This window comes from Tachypleus tridentatus, chromosome 8, assembly GCF_004210375.1.
Source record: "Tachypleus tridentatus isolate NWPU-2018 chromosome 8, ASM421037v1, whole genome shotgun sequence".
NCBI lineage: Eukaryota > Metazoa > Arthropoda > Merostomata > Xiphosura > Limulidae > Tachypleus > Tachypleus tridentatus.
The window spans coordinates 46231354-46251218 of NC_134832.1; the positions used below are offsets into that span (position 1 = coordinate 46231354).

General features: G+C 34.5%; 1 protein-coding gene across 1 annotated transcript; it reads right to left on the reverse strand.

The window, feature by feature from the left end:
* Positions 1-4745: 4745 nt before the first annotated feature.
* On the reverse strand, positions 4746-8976 carry LOC143224140 (anoctamin-2-like). Its single transcript, XM_076452589.1, has 2 exons — positions 8812-8976; positions 4746-7199 (listed from the first exon to the last, which is right to left on the reverse strand). Exons 1-2 carry the CDS (start codon positions 8853-8855, stop codon positions 7061-7063), a joined length of 183 nt encoding a protein of 60 aa, XP_076308704.1. The 5' UTR covers positions 8856-8976; the 3' UTR covers positions 4746-7060.
* Between the last annotated feature and the right edge of the window lie 10889 nt (positions 8977-19865).

Genomic DNA, 19865 nt, shown 5'->3' on the forward strand with positions numbered 1-19865 from the left:
TATTTGACTTCAGTTTGTACTTAGATTTTAATAATTAGTAAATAAATTATCAAAATTAATTACTATATGTATTAACTTTTAAAATTGAACTAATTTTAATCAGCGTCTAATCGTAAAAACGATCACATGATTGCTCTGACGGAACTACTTTTAGAATATCAGCCCCCATCAAAGTAATGAATTCGATAAATTTCTTTAGAATTCTGCTTTTTACATTTAATTTCAGTCTTAAAATTGAGTTTAATAAATAAAAATAAATAAAAAATGCTATATCATTGGTGTAAGTAGTTTTGTTTGTTTTTCTTTATTTCACTACAAAACGCGTAAATTTTGCATTATCGCTCACCCCGAGGGTCAAAAAAATATATAATCAAATCGGTATAAGGCGCAATCAGATACAACGCGGTCGAATTTTTTGGACCCCAACTAGCGCCTTATATCGATGTTTGACTGTACTAACAAAACTAATTAAAATTAACTCCAAATTCTATCTTAACAGGACACTTCACAACAGTTACATCAGCAAAATTTCTTCGTCTTATCTACGACTGGCCTGCCATGGCCAGGTGGTTAAGTTGCTCAACTCATAATCCGAGAATTGGGGGTTTGAATCCACGTTACACCAAACATGCTCGACCTTTCAGCTGTGAAGGTCTTATATGGTGACAATCAATCCCACTATTCGTTGGTAAAAAAGTAGCCCAGGAGTTGGCGGTGGATGGTAATGACTAGTTGCCTTCCCTGCAATCTTACACTGATAAATTAAGAAATAGCCTTCGTATAACTTTACGCCTAATTCAAAAAACAGAAAAACTTACCAACGTCACAAAATTAACCTAACAAAAGTATACAGATGACATTTCAAAAGAATCTGGCGAAGAATGAAACAAACTATAGTTCTGTCAGGATATAATACAGGAACAACACGAACTAACACATGAAAAATATACAAACAATACATACGACCAATCATAGAATACGCTTCTCCAGAGTGAATCAATGTCACATCCAAGAAAGATAAAATTGAACTAAAAACATGCAATACTTATAAACACATATAAAGTACCTCACTCAACAAACTCTAAATTCCTACATAATATACAACCACTCGATGACAGATTTCCAAGCAGATAATCCATATACTTTAATAAAAAACGAAATGTTTTGCACATTAAATCGCTGTATTTAAACAGGATGGAAACGAGCCAAAGTATATCTCTCACCCTTAAGTAAGTACTATAAGTTTAGTAATATGATATCTACTGCTATACCCTGATAACTTATCATTTTCTTATTTTATCATGCAGTGTATTAAAGTGGTATATACATAATGTGGTCAGAAGTATGTGGACACCTTTTTCCAATCAGTGGGCTTGGCTATTTCAGTCACACCCTTTACTAACAGTGCATGAAATCAAACATACAGCCATTCTATCTCCTTAGACAAACATTGGCAGTTGAGTTGGTCATACTGAAGAGCTGTGTAACTTTCAACGTGGCACTGTTGAAAGGATGCCACCTTTCCAACAAGTCAGTTTGTCAAATTTCTGCCCTTCTAGAGCTGTCCCTATCAACTGTAAGTGCTGTTATTTTGAAATGGAAACATCTAGGAGTAAAATCAACTCGGTACTTAGTGTTCTAAACGTTTCTCTGGAAGCAACGTCAGCACAAGAACTTTTTGTCGGCAGCTTCATTAAATGGGTTTCTGTGACCGAGCAACCACATAGAAGCCTAAGATCACCACGTGCAATGCCGAGCGTCAGTTGGGTGGTGTAAAGAACATAGTCATTGGACTCTAGAACAGTGAAAACGCGTTCTCTGGAGTGACGAATCACCTTTCACTATCTAGCAGTCTGACGGACGAATCTGAGTTTGGAGAATGTCAAGAGAACGCTTCCTGCCTGAATGCATAGTTCCAACTGTACAGCTTTGTAGAGGAGGAATAATAGTCTGGGGCTGTTCTTCATGATTTGTGCTGGGATCTGAAAACAAGTTGCATTTGTACTTTGGGTCTAAAACAGAAACCAACCAGCTACCAATCTTCCAAACAAATGAACAACATTAGTTTACAATTGACAGTTTGAATAGCCAACTGCCACTTCACTATTGACGTCCAGAATAACAAACAGAGAGACAACGGTTGGACATTGGAAAAGCTAATGGTTCTTCCTCAACAGCAATCTATCTGCATATCCCACTTTAGTCTTTTGGTTTAGTTACCACTCTGAAGTCGTATTTTTAGTAGATAAACATTCACTATGGTCGCTTCATACTAATTTCTGCCTTATTGTTCTGGAGGTAAAACTTGTACTTTCATCTAGATCAGTGTAATAATCACATCCTGAGTTACCTACGTTTGATAAGTTGTTTTATATTATCAACCGTATTATTTTACTTTCACATCCTTCAGTTTTCATACAATTTCTAGTGAAATATAAAATTATTCTTCAACATGTCTAATTGAAAAGTGTTAACTAGACAATACTGTTATTTTTTACTTGTATGAAATGCATCATTTACGTCATGGAGGTCAAAACTGCACTTGCTACTTAGAATAGTACAGTTGCTGATACTTTTGTGATTTAGTATAGCAACAAATGATAACAGTGGAAACTTTCAATTTGGGGTTATATTTTGGGTCATTAAATTTGTACTATAATAGTCTGGGAATAATTCAGTCATAAGAATATAATGTTAAATATTTTTCAAGTTGATTTAAAAAATTTATGATAATCAATATTAGTGTTGTAAGTTGAAAGGATTAGTTAGATTTGATACATTCTCAAACTAAGGAGTCATGTTAAAGCAGAAATTTCAATTCTAACAAAGTAACAGGATGCAGAAACTAAAACCATGTTCAAAACAACTTACAAAAACTTTCCCACAGTAAGATTAAATGTAAAAGATGAGCCACAGAAGAGTGTTGCTGTAACAGCAATATTTTTATTACTAGGCTACACGAAAGAATGCTAATGTTCATTTTAGATCTAAGCCTAAATCTAGTATTTAGATTGCAAATGTATATATCAATAGGTATCCACACTTTCACTGTAACAATGATAAACATAAAACATTATATAAAATCAGGTTCATAACACATGCAAGACTTGCAAAGTCTTGTCATTAGAATACCTGGAATATATTGAACAAACCAAATGACATATCCATGAGAAACCTGATGTTAGCAGTCATTTTGCCAAAAATCATAAATTAGGAATACAAAATACAAAAGTTTAAAACATACTTTAAACTACCCTTTCAACTGGTAGAACACCAGATTAATGTAGCACACATTTAACTTTCAGTCAAAAACTTAAGTTAAATATTTTCATAAATTTTATAAACCAGTGAAAAGTCCATTACTATTACTTATGTCATATACATGTTCATAAATAAACGTATAAAAATATTGGAGCCTTTGACAAAACACTGGTTTTTACTGGGTTGTGATGATGACCCATTTTTGATTAGAAATATGAAAGGGGGGAGGGGTGCATTAAATACCTGATGACAGAAGTTATTCCAACATTAATTGTTGACATGACATTCTATAAACTAGATCAATAAGATTAACTGGTTGAGTCTACACATTATTTGAGAAACAAATTTGTTTATTATTAGTACCTTATCTTTTCTACACATAATGAAACCAATTTATGCAAAACTGCTATTTACAATACCCACCTTAAGTGTTTTGTATTTGCAATATGTTTATCATCACAGCTTTTAAAAATTTAAGACATGTTACAAAGATAGCAGATTGCTAATTCTGTAATAAAAACTAATTCTTAGTAAGTCATGTATATCAACCAGTGCAATAACGACTTGCCAAGTACAGCCAATCACGTGATTATTTACCAACTGATCTGTAATGCACTTAAGTATTGCTAGCAAAACAATCTACAGGTATACTGAAAAAATAAAAATGTCATGTCAAATGTGACATGTGAATTTTAAAAGTTAAAACAGATGAACTATCATTTGTATCAAGTGATACTGATAATAAAACCCAATACCCGATGGACCTCTTTTGACAGTTTCACTATTATCTGGAAGAGAATCAAGTTAAACTCCTTTACCACAGTATTTCTTGTACCTTTAACTAAAACACACCGTATGATGTGTTGATAAGTAATGAATGTCAAGGTGAATTGTCTGTACCATACTTATAGCAAAGATTGAGTAAGGCAGTCAGTAATGTGAACAGTAACACTAATGTCTTAGATATTCAGCCCCCAATTTTGACCTAATTAAAAGAAAGACTTTTTAGCCATACAAGACCTTCTTGAGTTCAATCCATTAAAATACACAATTTAATTAAACAAATTTTTAAAATATGGACACCATATTCTTCATTTTGCTAGCCTGGAGCATGATAAATTTCATTGCTTCATTACTATCCACTATTTTCTTAAAACTTTATTTAAATGTTAAAGATAATGCACTAAAATTAACTTATTTCAAGTTTTGGCACATGCCATAATATTAAATAACCACTTTCATAGTGTTAAATTAAATGAAATGTGGAAACTTGACATGCATGACAGTGTTTGATACCTCAATACAAAGTGACATCTAATTTCCAGACTAGTGAATTTACTACAGTAGAATCAAAGTCAATAATTAAATATTCGTTCTTTTACAACAAGAACGTCACACCAATTCCATCTTTACTCTTCACGACATTTAAGGCTCTTAACTAAGATGAGTCTGAAATGAAGCTTATGATCAACGCACCAACAACCTCACCCTATTTACAATATTTTTATTGGTTTCTTGGCATATGAATATTATAATTCATAATTATAATTATGAACATAAAACCAACATTTACATCTAGTCTACAATGTTAAGAGAAAAACTACAGTAAGAAAAGTCATAAAGAGCTTTCTGTAGCATAATGGTAATTATCATAACCTGCCAGGAAGACTAACAGGTAAGCACAAAAACCACCATCAGTCACCTGAAGTTGGCCTTTCCAGTTCTGGTGTCAAGTTACTTAATGTTACGGCCATTTTCTAATTTCAAATCAAACTAGAGAGATTGTGATTCTTAAAAGGGAACCATAATAAAAAAGGTTTAATGAATAAATATAAAACACTTAAATGAGATTAAAAAGATTAATAGCCTTTAAAAACTAAAAACTTTATCAAGTTGGACAGTGTCACTGTCACCAATAACTCTGTCTAACATCATGGACAAACCATGGAACAGAACGTTTAAAGTGGTGTTGTCGTTGAGAGTCGTAACAACAGCAAAAAAATAAAATATGGCTTATTGCGATCTGAGTGTTACATAGACTACACACTGGTGCATCAGTTCCAGATAAAAGCAAAGGATGAGTTAAAAAACTGTGATGTGACCAATGCATAGTCTAGTTAGAACAACTTCCTCCTTCCAATCCTTACAGAAGCAAGACAGCCAAAGTCAAATATAGAGTTTTATTTGGAAAAGCTTGTTTTCTCGTTGTTCACTTCAAGTCAACTGCCAGCTGGCACAGAGCCAAGCCTTGAATACAGGACCATAGTCCCTGTAAGGAATAGGCACAGTGGTGATAGTGTCAGAGCAGATAGATTTAGCTGCCGTGTCTGCAAGCTTGTTCCCACAAATACCAACGTGGCCTGGTATCCAGAAAAACTGGATAGAAGTAGATTTTAAAGAGAAATGGGCCAGTCGGTTTTGAATATCAGCAAGAACACGGTGTGAACCAACATGAAGCAATTCCAGGGCCAAAAGAGAACAAAGCAAGTCAGTATAAATAGTGCAGTTTGAGTATTACACAGATAAGATTTACTGGAAAAACAGGTAGAAGTTTGGTTAAAAACAATGAGCAAAATATTCTTACAACTCGAAGTACTTATAAAGGTGGTTTGTTTTAAGAGAAATAGTTTCTTCTCTTTATGATAGTAAAAAATATATTCTGTACATTGTCTTTTTTATTTTCTATCAAAATAAAATTCATAACTTCTTGTTCTTGTGCCCAGAGATTTATTCTGTCCTATAATTTTTTTTGTTTCTAATTAAATGAAAAATGTATTTACATCAGGCAGAAAGTTTTTTGATATATTAGTGTGTGGTTATTAGAACTTAATAGAAGTATACTATACATAGCTTAATCTATTATAAATCTAATCAAATGCATTATTAAAGTACAGAATCTGGTGACTGGTTTTGAAGAATATCTGGTATTTATCTTCTGTTCTTTATTTTAGGGAGCTTCTAGATAGACTTTGGCAAAGTTTGAAATGTACTTGTTCTTGTGGCACATAAATGTATGGAAACTGTTTTCCCTGTTGGACTTAATTGACCATAGATATTTGATTAGGTGTTATTATCAACCAGTTTAACCAGTGCAGATTATAAAACTTTATGAACAAAGATTAAATTATGAATATTTCTTAAATTACTAATGAGCACGTACAGTCAATCAGAACAGTATCAGTGCTACACAATTAGAAAAACATTATACTGGGTGAACAGAAGCCACAAAAAAATCTAGCACTTTTAGAATTGGGTAATAAAAAAGGATAGTTTTATAACAAAAATGATTAATCCATCCATTTTGTGTAGGATAACTTAGTAAATGTTATTGAAGCTTTTAAAAACATTCTAGGATTGTCCTGGCTGTATTAAAATGTATTACCTATTATAGCCTATTTATGTTGCTTCATTAAAAACAACTGAACATAGTTATAATGTTTATACATTTTCAGTTGCAATAAATGTTAAAAAGTTTCCAACTCCCTTAAAGTTAATTTAATACAACATTTCTCAACTGGTTCTGTGGGTTTATGTACACCAAAACATATGTTTAACTTCCTCAAAAAATTTAAATTACAAATAAAAGGTGATTTAATAAAAGCTATTCACACTTTATATTTGTTTTGAAAACTTTGGTTAAATAAAGTGTCAGGTTAGTTCTACAATTAGCATTTAAAAATATTTTATCTTTTGAAGAAAGAAGGTTGTATTTTATGTCCTAAAGTGAAAGCTACTGTAAATTGATTTATTTTAATATAAACTAAAAATAAACTGTAAAGGTAATTAAGTTTAATCAAAACTAAGATATAGAAGTTGAGAAATTGTTTCCAACTGCAAAAATTAAAACAAAAACCAAGGGAGTTGTAGCAAGCTGCCAATATAACGTCTTATATTCATATTTGTTGCTTGCTGTTGGGGGCTCTCTATAGTCTTGGTACCTGAATGAAAAAACCATGAAATAAAATTACCTTAAAATAGAAGCCAGCATTTTAAACAACTTATTTTATTGTGGATGTTTTACACTTTATAAAATTTCAACTTTACCTTAAAATTGTTATCTGTACTCAGTCATTTTTTTAAAAAATTTAACTTTCTATCTTAAACAACTAAGTACATCCTTGGAGAAAAATACTTTAAAGTTTTGTTCAAATGTCACTTCTGTTACAATACAAAATGAAACCAATGGTGAATATTATGAAATCTCTTGTGATTATTTTTTATGTTTATAGAAGGATAATAAAATTTCTGTTTAGTACTATGAATAATTATGCTATATTAAATAATGCACTTGAATAGAAGTGTAAAACCACTGTAATTTCTAACCTTCAAATAGGTTTATAAAGAACAAAAATCAAATTCATTACTGCTTAAAGCAACATTTTTTGTCTAAACCTATCAGGCTAGCTTTGTAGAGTATTGGATTTTACTACTGAAACAAAAAGAAACTTGCCTGATTTATACATAGAATACCCTCTTTTTATTAGTTATATAAATACAACCAATTTTCTAACAGCAATATAAAAGAGAGTTACACATATTTCTTGAAAAACAGAAGATAATAGAAGGGTTTGTCATTTGGGTTGAAATTTTATATTCTGGGTTGTCAGTATCTACTATATATGTTTCTAATTGGTTGAACAATTTGAAGCCCTCACAAGAGAAGATACAAAAAAAACTTGTAAATGATAATTCAGAGCATCACAAGATTGTGCAGAGAAGTACAGACTGAGAACGTATTTAAATATTCATTTTTTAAGTTATAAAATATCTTTTTGTACCAAGTGTAATAATATGTATTGATTGATATAAAGTAGTTTAATTAACCCTTTATTGTCTCCACCCATATATCTACATATGCAAGATATCATCTACAGCATTATATCTGCACATGCCAAAAATCATTTCAACCCATATGTCTTTGCATAATAGACATCATTTCCACCCATATATTTAACATGACAGACATCATCTGTACCCATCTATCTGTGCATCATTTCCACCTACTTATACATGCTAAATATATCATGTTGCACTCAACTGCCTTGCATCTGGTTCATTGTGGTCAAAATGTTGTTGCAGTGATAGAAAATATTTCCATGGATGATAACTTTGAAACTAACTCAATAAAATGGTTGTACCTTGCACAATTTGATATCCCATGTCAATTGGGTTAAAGTTTGAATCTATGTAAAATGGTTGTAACTTGTGCACTTTGATATCCCATGTCAGTAGGATTAATGTTTGAATCCATATAAAATGGTTGTGATTTGTGCACTTTGATATCCCATGTCAGTAGGATTAATGTTTGAATCTATGTAAAATAGTTGTGATTTGTGCACTTTGATATCCCATGTCAGTAGGATTAATGTTTGAATCTATGTAAAATGGTTGTGATTTGTGCACTTTGATATCCCATGTCAGTAGGGTTAAAGAGACACTACACTGGTATGCCATGCCAGTTGGGTTAGAGATACCACATTGGTTCTTAATCACACATACATTGTTTTATGCTCTGTTAATTTGAAACAATAAAGCAAAATTAACACTTACTTGCAGTATTCCACACTGGTGTCAGTCTCAGAAACGATATTCATATCAACAGAAAAGCCACTGATATTGAAATCTGACAAAGTAAAGTTCAGAAATCCATTCAGTGACCCATCTGGTGAAATGAAAAATGTACAGAATATTTTATCAAAAAAACTTGATGTAAAGGCGATGATCAATGCCTGAAAAGTAAGAATATAGAAATGATAGTTCAGAAAATAACATACTTTCACCTTAAGTAATATACTGTAACATTATCTAGTTTAATAGTGTAGGAGCAAACCTTAAAGTGTTTCACACCATTAAGTAGATTTGACAATGTAAAAAAATTATTCACATATGTAAACGTCATAGTACACAGTTAACTAGGTTTGACATCGTGGATTATAATAAAATTCATTGTGTTAAATGTCTATTGCATCACTAACCATGCTTGATAAACAGAAAATAATAGCATTTTCATCTTAAATTTCCTATTACATCATTACTTTTTGAATTACATGAACATCAATTTACTACATAGAATTATTATACTATATAATTCCAAAATGGAGTAATAATATGGTGACAATGTACTTCAAGTGATCAGAAAGGTTAAAAACGATTTATTGTTTCTATTGACATTAATATGTAATACATTATAAACTCCTGTCTCTTCATGATAGTAACAATTAAGTCTTTACATTACACCAAAATTGTGGTGGGTCAACACCATGACAATTCTTTAATGCACAAAATTTGGTCTTTAATTAATAACAACCGATGGTCAGTAGGTGTAAACCTGTAAACTGACTCATAAAAAGAAATCCCATCAATGTATTTTATAAACCTACTAAAGGTGCTTTAGATAATCATTGCAGAAAAAATACAAGTACACAGAAATTCTAAAAAAAAATCATATTAAGTAACAGTTTTGGAACTGACCTATACTTTTTACATTAATTACTGTAATTTAATAGTCACCTTAAACATCAAACGTTTCTACCTTTAGTCTTATACTGTTAAATTAAGGACGGCTAATGCAGGTAGCCCTCGCGTAGTTAAGCGCGAAATTCAGATCAAACCCCAGTTCTTCCGAAAAGCGAGGAAGCAGTTACGATCCTAAATTAAAACTATTAATTTTTCATTTAGGGCCAGAATTAATAAATATAACAAATGTTATCATTTACGTTATAATGTTCATTTTGTTTCCAATAACAGGATATGAAATTTAGGTTCGGAATAAACTTCAAATTCCAGAGGGCTTCCGAAAGAGCCTCCCCCTCTGAAGGTATTATGATATTGAGAGGCGTTTTTAGGTATTCTCTAAAATTTCTTTGCTTGTTTATTTCAAGTTAAACACAATGCTAAACAATGGGCTATCTGTGCTTTGCCCATCAGAGGTACTGAAACCCGGTTTCTAGCGTGTTTAGCCCGTAGATATAACAATGAAGACTAAACTTACTTTGTCATTCGATTACATATTTTAACGAGTGTTTTCTGTGATTTTGTCCTCCAACGGCGAGGGCGAAAAGACACCTATTCTCCTAATTTGAAATTAGCGTATGATGTATGTCTAAATTGGAGCACGTGGTTTCGCCAATAAGAAAAAAGGGTTGACTAAGATAAAGTTGGATATCAACTTCAATTAAAAATGATAAAAAAATAGACTAAAATAAAAAAATATATTTCTAAGACGAATTCTATCAATCTATTTGTGTAGTCACTCATCCTTCCAAGCACAAACTAATCGTTTTCTCTTTAAAAAAAATAAAGATTTTGGAGGGGTTTCAATGAGGTGTTTTACATTGTTAAGATAATAGATAGTTTTGATATAATGTGTTTTACATTGTTAAGTGGATAGATAGTTTTGTTTGTGTGTTTGGTTTTGAATTTCGCGCAAAACTACTCAAGGGCCGGGCCTGGCATGGCCGAACGCGTAAGGCGTGCGACTCGTAATCCGAGGGTCGCGGGTTCGCGCCCGCGTCGCGCTAAACATGCTCGCCCTCCCAGCCGTGGGGGGTATATAATGTGACGGTCAATCCCACTATTCGTTGGTAAAAGAGTAGCCCAAGAGTTGGCGGTGGGTGGTGATGACTAGCTGCCTTCCCTCTAGTCTTACACTGCTAAATTAGGGACGGCTAGCACAGATAGCCCTCGAGTAGCTTTGTGCGAAATTCCAAAACAAACAAACAAACTCAAGGGCCATACTGCGCTAGACGTAGGCTTTTTCAGTAGCCGAAATGTACATTTTTTAATATAGGCGTGCTTCTAAGCTTTTCGATCTAAGCGATAGTTCGTAAGTATCAGTCAGTAGGCTTAAGTATACATACAAGGCTTGCAAGTACTATCACAGAATCTACCTACGTCTTATACGTAGTGCAAGATTAAGTAAAATTTTCATCACAACAGATTAAACAAAGTATGAAATTCAAAAATATTACTCCCAAGCGTAAATTCTTGTGATCTAGATCTGGCAAGCCATTTGTAGTTTGTAGCTGCATCAATCTTATGTGTATATTGTGCGGTATTCCTACGCCATTTGTTCTTATGCATGCTGGTTTTATTGTCGAACGCCTTACTCTCTTTAGCTGCCGAAGCCGCTGACCATAGTGAGCGTTAAGCATACAGTTAACGACAGGTTCGGGCCGCTCGGATCCAGACGCGCCCGACATCACCCCCCTCCGCTCCCTTTAGTCTGAACTTCGATTTTACAACAAGGCTCATTAGACCTGTGTTTGTGGCCCTCATTAATCCATAAAATTTCAGAATATCACCGCCCTCTGATAAAGTGCTGGTGCTTTATGGTAAAAGAACAATATATTCTCTTATCATAGATAGTAAAAATATTGTATTTTCTTGTAAAATTAGAACACAAAAGGAGCGGTTTCAACGGCCTGAAGCCTCTACTCGAATTGTATTGCTAGTTTTTGTTTAGGTGTTTTTATTTAATAGACATGCTTATAGACATTATATCACAACGTGTTTGCCTGTTGATGAGCTTTAAGAGAAATATAATATATTTGTGATTGTTTAAGTATTTTTCGAGAAACTTGCAATTACTTGTGTTGTAACTAGCATACATTATTGTCCCAGCGATGCCCAGGCGGTCAGTCGGCTCGGTAGTCACTGTGAGGTTCGCGCGTTCGACTTAAATACATTGTACAATTCAGTCCTACTTCCATTATATTCTATCTTCCTTCGTTGTACGTTAGAGTTTTTCAATAAAGACTGTATTTTAGCCTGTTGAGTCATCTGGGAAACAAATTTCAATTATCACAAGCAAGCGTCTGAAACTTTCCGATATTAGACAGTTCTGCAAGCCAGTTAATAGTACTACAAATGACAGTGCAGATAATCCAACAACCTCAAGCAAAGAAATAGAAACTTGCCATACAGAGGAAATACCATGTTCATCAGAGGACGAGTCTGAAAATACTTGTGTAACTATTGCACATCATGAACCACCAGATAGTTGTAAAACAAGTTTGTGCAGTAATGAAAAATCTGACACTCCACAGATACAGTGTGGAAAGCCATATCATCCAGACGTACAACTAATACCACGATAAAAAGCAAAATCTCAAAATATCAACTTCCAAGGCAAGTTGTTTGATGTGTTCCCATGGCTGCACTTCGACAATTAAATTCAAAAAGTCATATGATTTCATTGTGCCAAGGCGGAAATAAAAAACATTTTTACAGGGAAATTGGAGAGACCAATGGAGTATACCTTCATATCCACCGTTTTTTTTCAACTGGTAAAAGGCAAAACAGAAATTCAACGAACACCAAGCCTCCTCTCAGCACAGATTCGCTATATCTCCAGAAGGTTCACTTGATGTAACTCCAGTGACTGTCCAGTTACATGATGGAAAAAAGAAGCAGCAGGAAGAATGCAAAAGAAGTCTAGCCAAAATATTCAGAAGTTTACATTTCTTACTGCGTCAAGGTTTAGCATTACGTGGACATACTGATACGAAGGGGAACTTCCTGCAGTTAATGAAGCTCCTGGAAGAGGAAGATCCTGAGTTGACGGCCTACTTGTCAAAGAAAACCACATTCACAACACCCCAGGCTCAAAATGAAATAATGGAGATGTTCAGCCATCAAATACTGAGGAACATAACACACGAAGTGCAGCAAAGTAAAATCTTTGCATTAATGGTTGATGGCACTTGAGATGTTACAGGTACCGAACAGGAAGCAATAAGTGTACGATATGTAGATGAGACCTTTACGTCCATGAGACATTTCTTGGTTTGTAGAGTGTTTCCAATACAACTGGTGAAACAATATTCTTGACTATACTTGATGTACTGACTAGATTCAAATTTTTATTGTCAGGATTAAGAACACACAATTATGATGGAGCCGCTAACGTGAGTGGTGCGTACAGTGGATGCCAGGCAAAAATAAAAGAGAAGCAACCGTCAGCTTTGTTTTTTCACTGTGGAGCACACAAGGCTAATTTAATAATGCAACATGCAGTTGAAGCTTGTGAATGTGTTCGAGATTCTATCCAGTGGGTACATGAACTTAGTGACTTGCTTCAGAGGTCAGGCAAATACAAGACAATCTTTTAAAATATTGTATCGTTAGACAGCCACAACGGTCCAGTTAAATACATCCGCCCACTGTGGCCAACACGCTGGTTGTGCCTCCTTTCTGCAATTACATGTGCTAATGATCACTACAATGACATTGTTGATTTTTTGTCTGAATTAGCAAATGAAAAATCAGATGTAGCAGTGAAAGCACGAGGTCTTCTGGACAGATTTGACAAAGGAAAGACAGTTTTAGGATTGTTGGTGGCTCAGCATCTATTAGCTGCATTAGAGGAACTAAACCGTGCATTCCAAGCAAAATCAGCGACAGTATCTGGCATGACTGAAGCATTTGCAACGACAGTTGAGCAATTTAGAGTATTGTAAACAGAGGAAGATTACAATAGATATTTGATGAAGCTGAAAAAAGGTAACTTCCCTAAATTTATTTCTCTAAACTACAACGCATTCGCAGATCCCCCAAAAGGATCACAGGTGATGGCTCAGCACACCATTCTGCAACAGCTGGAGATTACTACAAAAGCCAATATTTTGAATTTGTGGACACAGTCGTAGAACATCTGACCACTAGATCCAATGCAGACAACAATGACTTGAGGCAATATATGGCACTTAAAACATAATTACATCTGGCAAGATTGACAACTCGGTTATAAACTTCTATCCAGAAATCTCTGCACAACGGCTCGAGTTTCAGTTGCCCATGTTCAAATGGACAACAAAAGCAATATCTATGAAAAGTGCGAAGAATGCTTACTGTAAAATCCATGAAACAAGCCAGCAGATGTTTAGTGAAGTGTTTCTTCTCACGAAAATTTTGCTTGTATGTCCAGTATCCAGCTGCGAATGTGAACGCAGCTTTTCTGCATTAAGACGGTTGAAGACATGGTTAAGGTCAACTATGTCTCAGTGCTGCCTCAACCATGTGGCAGTTTGTCGCACTCACAAAAATGAGGTTAACAAGATAAATATAGAAGAGCTTATGAAAAAATTCATAACCAGATAATCACAAAGGAGTCTACGTTTGGGAACATGTAGACTAGAGGACTAAATGAATATTACTTCAATGAAAAGTATGAATAATTATGTGCTACATTGTATTGATGTGTAATTTTCAAGAGTCCGCAAAGACATTTTAATTATTTTTTATCAAACAACGTTAACAGTTTTTCAGTAGATATAAACTTATCAAGGGTAATTACTAATTTTATTAATATTTGAAAACGTAATTCATGCAACGAAAATTATTAGTAACCTTGTCAAGTATAATGACCATCTTTTATACCGTACAGTGTGCAGAAATAAAATCATGTGGCAGTTAATTTGTGACACATTTGTCTTTATCCTATTAACGTTTTGAAAACTGTTCACAACATCTCACTTATACAAACCTACATGGAAACCTTGAAGTATCGTGGCAACAAGATTACTCTGTGACTGCATGTTTACAGCTTTCAGGTTCACGTAATCAGATATTACCAATTTGCAAATTCAACAGTCAACATAAGTAGTTGCAAAAATCATCCCCATCGGGTGTAAAAAAATCTACGCCCCTGTTAAGGAGATAGATAGTTTTGATACAAGGTGTTTATATTGTTAAGATAATAAATAGTTTTGATACAACGTGTTTTACATTGTTAAAGGGAAAGATAGTTTCGATGCTTCATCGTTTTCATATTTAATGTTGAGAATGGAAAGACTAGGAGACAAATATAATCTGAGTAGGGTAAGTGTATTCTTAAACTAAGACGGTTTTATTTTTTAATAGAGTGGTTGACCTTTAGGATGGGTTGTTTTCAAATGTGGTAGATGCAGTTAATTAAAAAAAATTAATGGAAGGCTTGATACATTTTTCAATGTTAATGGATGTCTTCAAGTATTTTACTTTTATTTCACATTTTGGTGTAGGAGATGGGATGATTTAGATATATCTCTCTTGTTGTTCTTAAATTCTATATGATTCACACTCCCAGTATTTCTAGTAACTACTAACAGATGGCGGGTTGTGCACAAAAGGAGTTGTATTTATGTGATGCAAATCCATTGCCACTGTTTCAGATATTTGCATCTCGATGGTTTAAAGATAAATTTGAGGACTTAATTCAAGGTTCGACACTTACATGTAGTACAAAGCAGATGGTTTATTATATGTCTATGTGCTTAAGAGAAACATAGTTTATGTTCCAACAGTTCACTGATCGCTGACTCAGATATACATAACATCTGAATGAAAAAAACGTACATCAGATATCATATATGATTTATTGATTGGTATTGATCGATGCTACTGTACTTTCTCACACACACAGTAAATCGAAGGGCGCACCCATAATCCTGGACGGATTACCCCCAGTCTTCTTGCAGCATGAGGTCACAGATTTCATTGGCTAGTATAAGGCCAATACGACCCTAGCAAAACCAGGATGCTAAGACGAGACGGTATTTTCCCACAGCCTACATCAAAATCTGCTTTAACGTAGGTCACGATTATCTCAAGAAAACAACATAACACTCTATACAACCAAACTCCACACAGCCCAGTGCATGAACTTTTACCTTTTCACTCCTTCAACAGTCAACTCAAACTCGAAGACTAGCTCCAACCAACATCTAGTCTTCCCAACCATTCCTGAGTATCATACGAGACGCCTCCACCATGACCAACGGCATTATCAGAACCTCCCAGTACGCCCAAACGAAATCCTAGAAAAGGAGGAAAGCCACATAGACCTTTCCGCCTACCGAATCTTTTAAAGATAACACGGAGTTGCCAGCCCCACCAGCTAATATTACTGCCCTTCTCTGCGTCTCGAGACTTACTGTCCATAATCCAGTTCTTCCACCGTTCTCTTCGTAAATACATCATCTGAATCTCCATCATTGCCTACAGACGAATCCAGCTGCACCCAGTTCTCTTTCTTCCGTCGCTTTCAACCCTTGTTTACACAAACTATCTTCCTCCCACGATAGTTTCATATAATGCAGTCCTCTGCCTTCTTTATTACTAGCTAACTAATCGTCAGTTAAACTTAACCGGACATTAGCTAGCAGTTATTTGATGCCAGCTAGTGAATGTGGGTTTTCTCTGGGAGGGCCACATTTTCCCCCACATCTAACTCTATGCATCGGATCTATAGATCCCCCGCCGCCCTGAAAGATCATGAGTTTTGTGTTAACTGTTCCTGGTCTCCTTTCTGCTCGTTATCTATCCATCAACCATTGTGAGATACTCAGAACTATCAGATCGTGTCTCTTTGTTTTGTCTTTATCATATTGTCATTCCAAAATATTCATACCATGAATGGAGGCGAAGAGATTTTTTTTTTCTGAACACTCCTTGTGGTGTTTAAACCTAACTTTTCAGTTAAGGATTAAACATTTTAAACTAAATGTATTGTAATTGTCTTTCAAGCTTAGATCAATGATCTTTTGATGAACTTCTTCAACAGGTAGTTTATATGTTACTGCCCGAAGCAGAAAGCTACATAAACAGTTATCTATACTTTACCTACTGGGGGTATCAAAACCCCGTTTCTAACACTGTCAGTCCGCACACATACCATTGTGCTACCAGAGATCTTGCAGATTAAGTTAACAGATCATTGTCCTCTTTTATGTACTGTTTATAATACATCCTACATGAGGGGTTGGATTTCACTCGGTGAATAGAGCACCCACAGCCCATTGTGCTAAAAAAAATGCTACCCCCTAATCTGTCTAATACAAAACAACTCTAAAACACAAAATCATTAGTTCCTAACTATAAAGAAATATAATTTTAAATTAATGAAACAACAAAAGAAATAGGTTTCGTTTTGTTCCACCTTTACTATATCGTTTTCAATACAAGGAAAACCTCACTGAATCCACAGAAATGCAATTCCCGTGTTAAAACAGAATTCATCATCTTCTAGCATAATTACTTTGTTTACTAACTTTTCATATGGTGGCGCCACCCAATGGATCAGCGTTAATTCTGAATACTTATAATGCCAGAAATCGCTTTTCGATACGTGTGGTGAGCACAACACAAGATATTATTTAATGTAGCTTGGCGCTTAGCAAAAACAAGTTGTAATACGGGGCTTAGGATGCGTTATTACATGTAGCGATATCTATCGTATTTTGTATTCTAAAAACGGTTGGTATGGGTATCGGTATTAGGTTGTCCAGAAGTAAATGTTGGAATTCTCACGATTTTTTTTCCTCTTTATTTTTACGCGAAAATTCTGAAATGGGTAAACAATGTTAGTGAAAGTGAGTAAATAAAAAATATCAAATTATGTATTCTATCTTATCAATTAATGTTAAGAATAAAGAACAAATCTCTTCAGCAGTAGAAGAATCTATATAAACTCGCTGGATCTAAAATTAACTTTCCCTCTTAAACCTCTTTCTTATAGTATGTTGCAGTTGTTAGCTCCACTGAAAAGAATTGCTATTTTATAAACACTTTTAATCACTTGACGTGAGTTCTCCTTTAGGGCTCTACGATTAGTGAGTACATAATAAAATACTGAAATTCTAATTTATACTTTTCGTCTAACTGAAGTGGGTTCTATAAAAGTTATCGTTGGTTGGTTCGTTTAATCCAACGTTTGTCGCTTACAAGGTGTTTTAATTGTCTGCTGTTTCAACTCTACTTATAATAAGTTTCGCAATCCCAAGGCAACATGAAGAAGAAGGACTTTCGTCTGATTTTCCTCTAAGACTTCAAATTTGGACAAAAAGCTACCAAAACTACATGGAACATCAACCAGGCATTCGGCCATGGATCTGTTACTGTTGGTTCCAAAGATTTCGATATGAAGATGAAAGTATTGAAGACCACGAAAATCATGGAAGGAAGCCATCCTTGGATGAATACACATTAAGGGAAGCAGGTAAGACAGACCCTTGCACAACAGAACGTGAGCTTGCAGAAAAGCTAGACACAAACAAATCGGGAATCACTGTAATGACGAAAAAGTTGAATAAGTGGGTTCCGAATGAGCTGAGTGAAGATCAACAAAATCGGCGTTTTTAGATCTGTCAAGGATGACACTCCAAAAATTGAACGAATTGGGATTCGAGGTTCTGCCTCATTCACCTTATTCTTCCAAAACCGGGCAGCTGTAGAGGAAGCTTTCAGGGAGTTCATTGACCATAGAAACTCTGATTTCTACAGCAGGGGCATAACCAGCATCATTACATGTTGGCAAAATTATGTGGAAGCAAAGGGTGCTTACTTTGATTAACACATGTTTCACAACACTTGTTTATACTTTTACAAACTCCGCAGTTCAAAAACGACATTTACTTCTGGACAACCTAATACTTTAAAGTATAGAACAACCTTTCGACCTTTTTAGATCATCTTCAGGTTAACAAAAAGAGTTTACACCTTTGTTAACCTGAAGATAACTTAAAAAGGTCAAAACGTTGTTCTGCACTTTATTTTAATAAAAGGGTTAATACCAATACCAACCATCTTGAGATACATTTTTACTTCAAGTGGGTTTCTCATCACGAATCTATCGAATATTATCCAAGACCGACACTTTACGACTGCTGTTGCAATAACACCACACTTGATAATTAAACTTCGATAGATTTATTATTTTTTCATTCATAAGAAGGTCTTGAAACGAAATTGTAGATAATTATATTATAATTTTATCTTTAGACTGAGAATGGAACAAAAACTGTGTACAATAACTATTTCTAGCCGCACTAGAAGTGTGTCGTAGGGAATCGTTAGACTCCAACCTGCATATGTTAGAAGCAAGTCAATGATTTATAGCTCACGATAGACGATAAGGCAACAGGCGAAACCTTCTTCCCCTCACCAATATAAAAAAAGGGCATTTTCTATGCTCCCTCTGATGGTTAATTTCCTTACTGTAGTATCATAAGGTTTACAGAAGTTTAGTAAGCAAAATGCAATATTTTGTTTTCTAAACCCTATTTTGGATTAACACAGTCGAAGAAGGCCTTTGAGGTTTAACATGGTGTCGTAATTTGTATCTACGCCTTCTGCGACCTCTTTTGTTTAACTTTTTATTGCTCTGTAACTATGCCTGTTGCCTGCAGTGTAGGTGTGTTACAATTATGTTGTGCAAATCTTAGAATGATTATTTGGGATTTATAATTCACTGTTTGTCGCTTTAGGATCTATATTTTTAGGACTGGGATCAAACACTGGATTTTTATTCCTGACTGTTCATAAACAAATACCATTTCGCGTAAACTTGCGTGTCTTTCGTTTTTATTCAGTTCCCGAAGTCGATATTGTCAGATTTCTCCTTTTGTTTTAAGTTCCTTGGACTCGGAATCTCTAAACAGTGTGGGACTGGAAATGAACATTATTTAACTTACTTCAACACTACAGACATGCGTGTTACTAATTAAGTTATTCTGCAGTTTCCGTGTAGTAATTCCTTAATCTGATTTCCTGACCTCCTTTTACTGATTTTGTGAAACATCGAACTAATTGTCACAACTATGTTCTTTTTGCCTTCCGTTACCCAC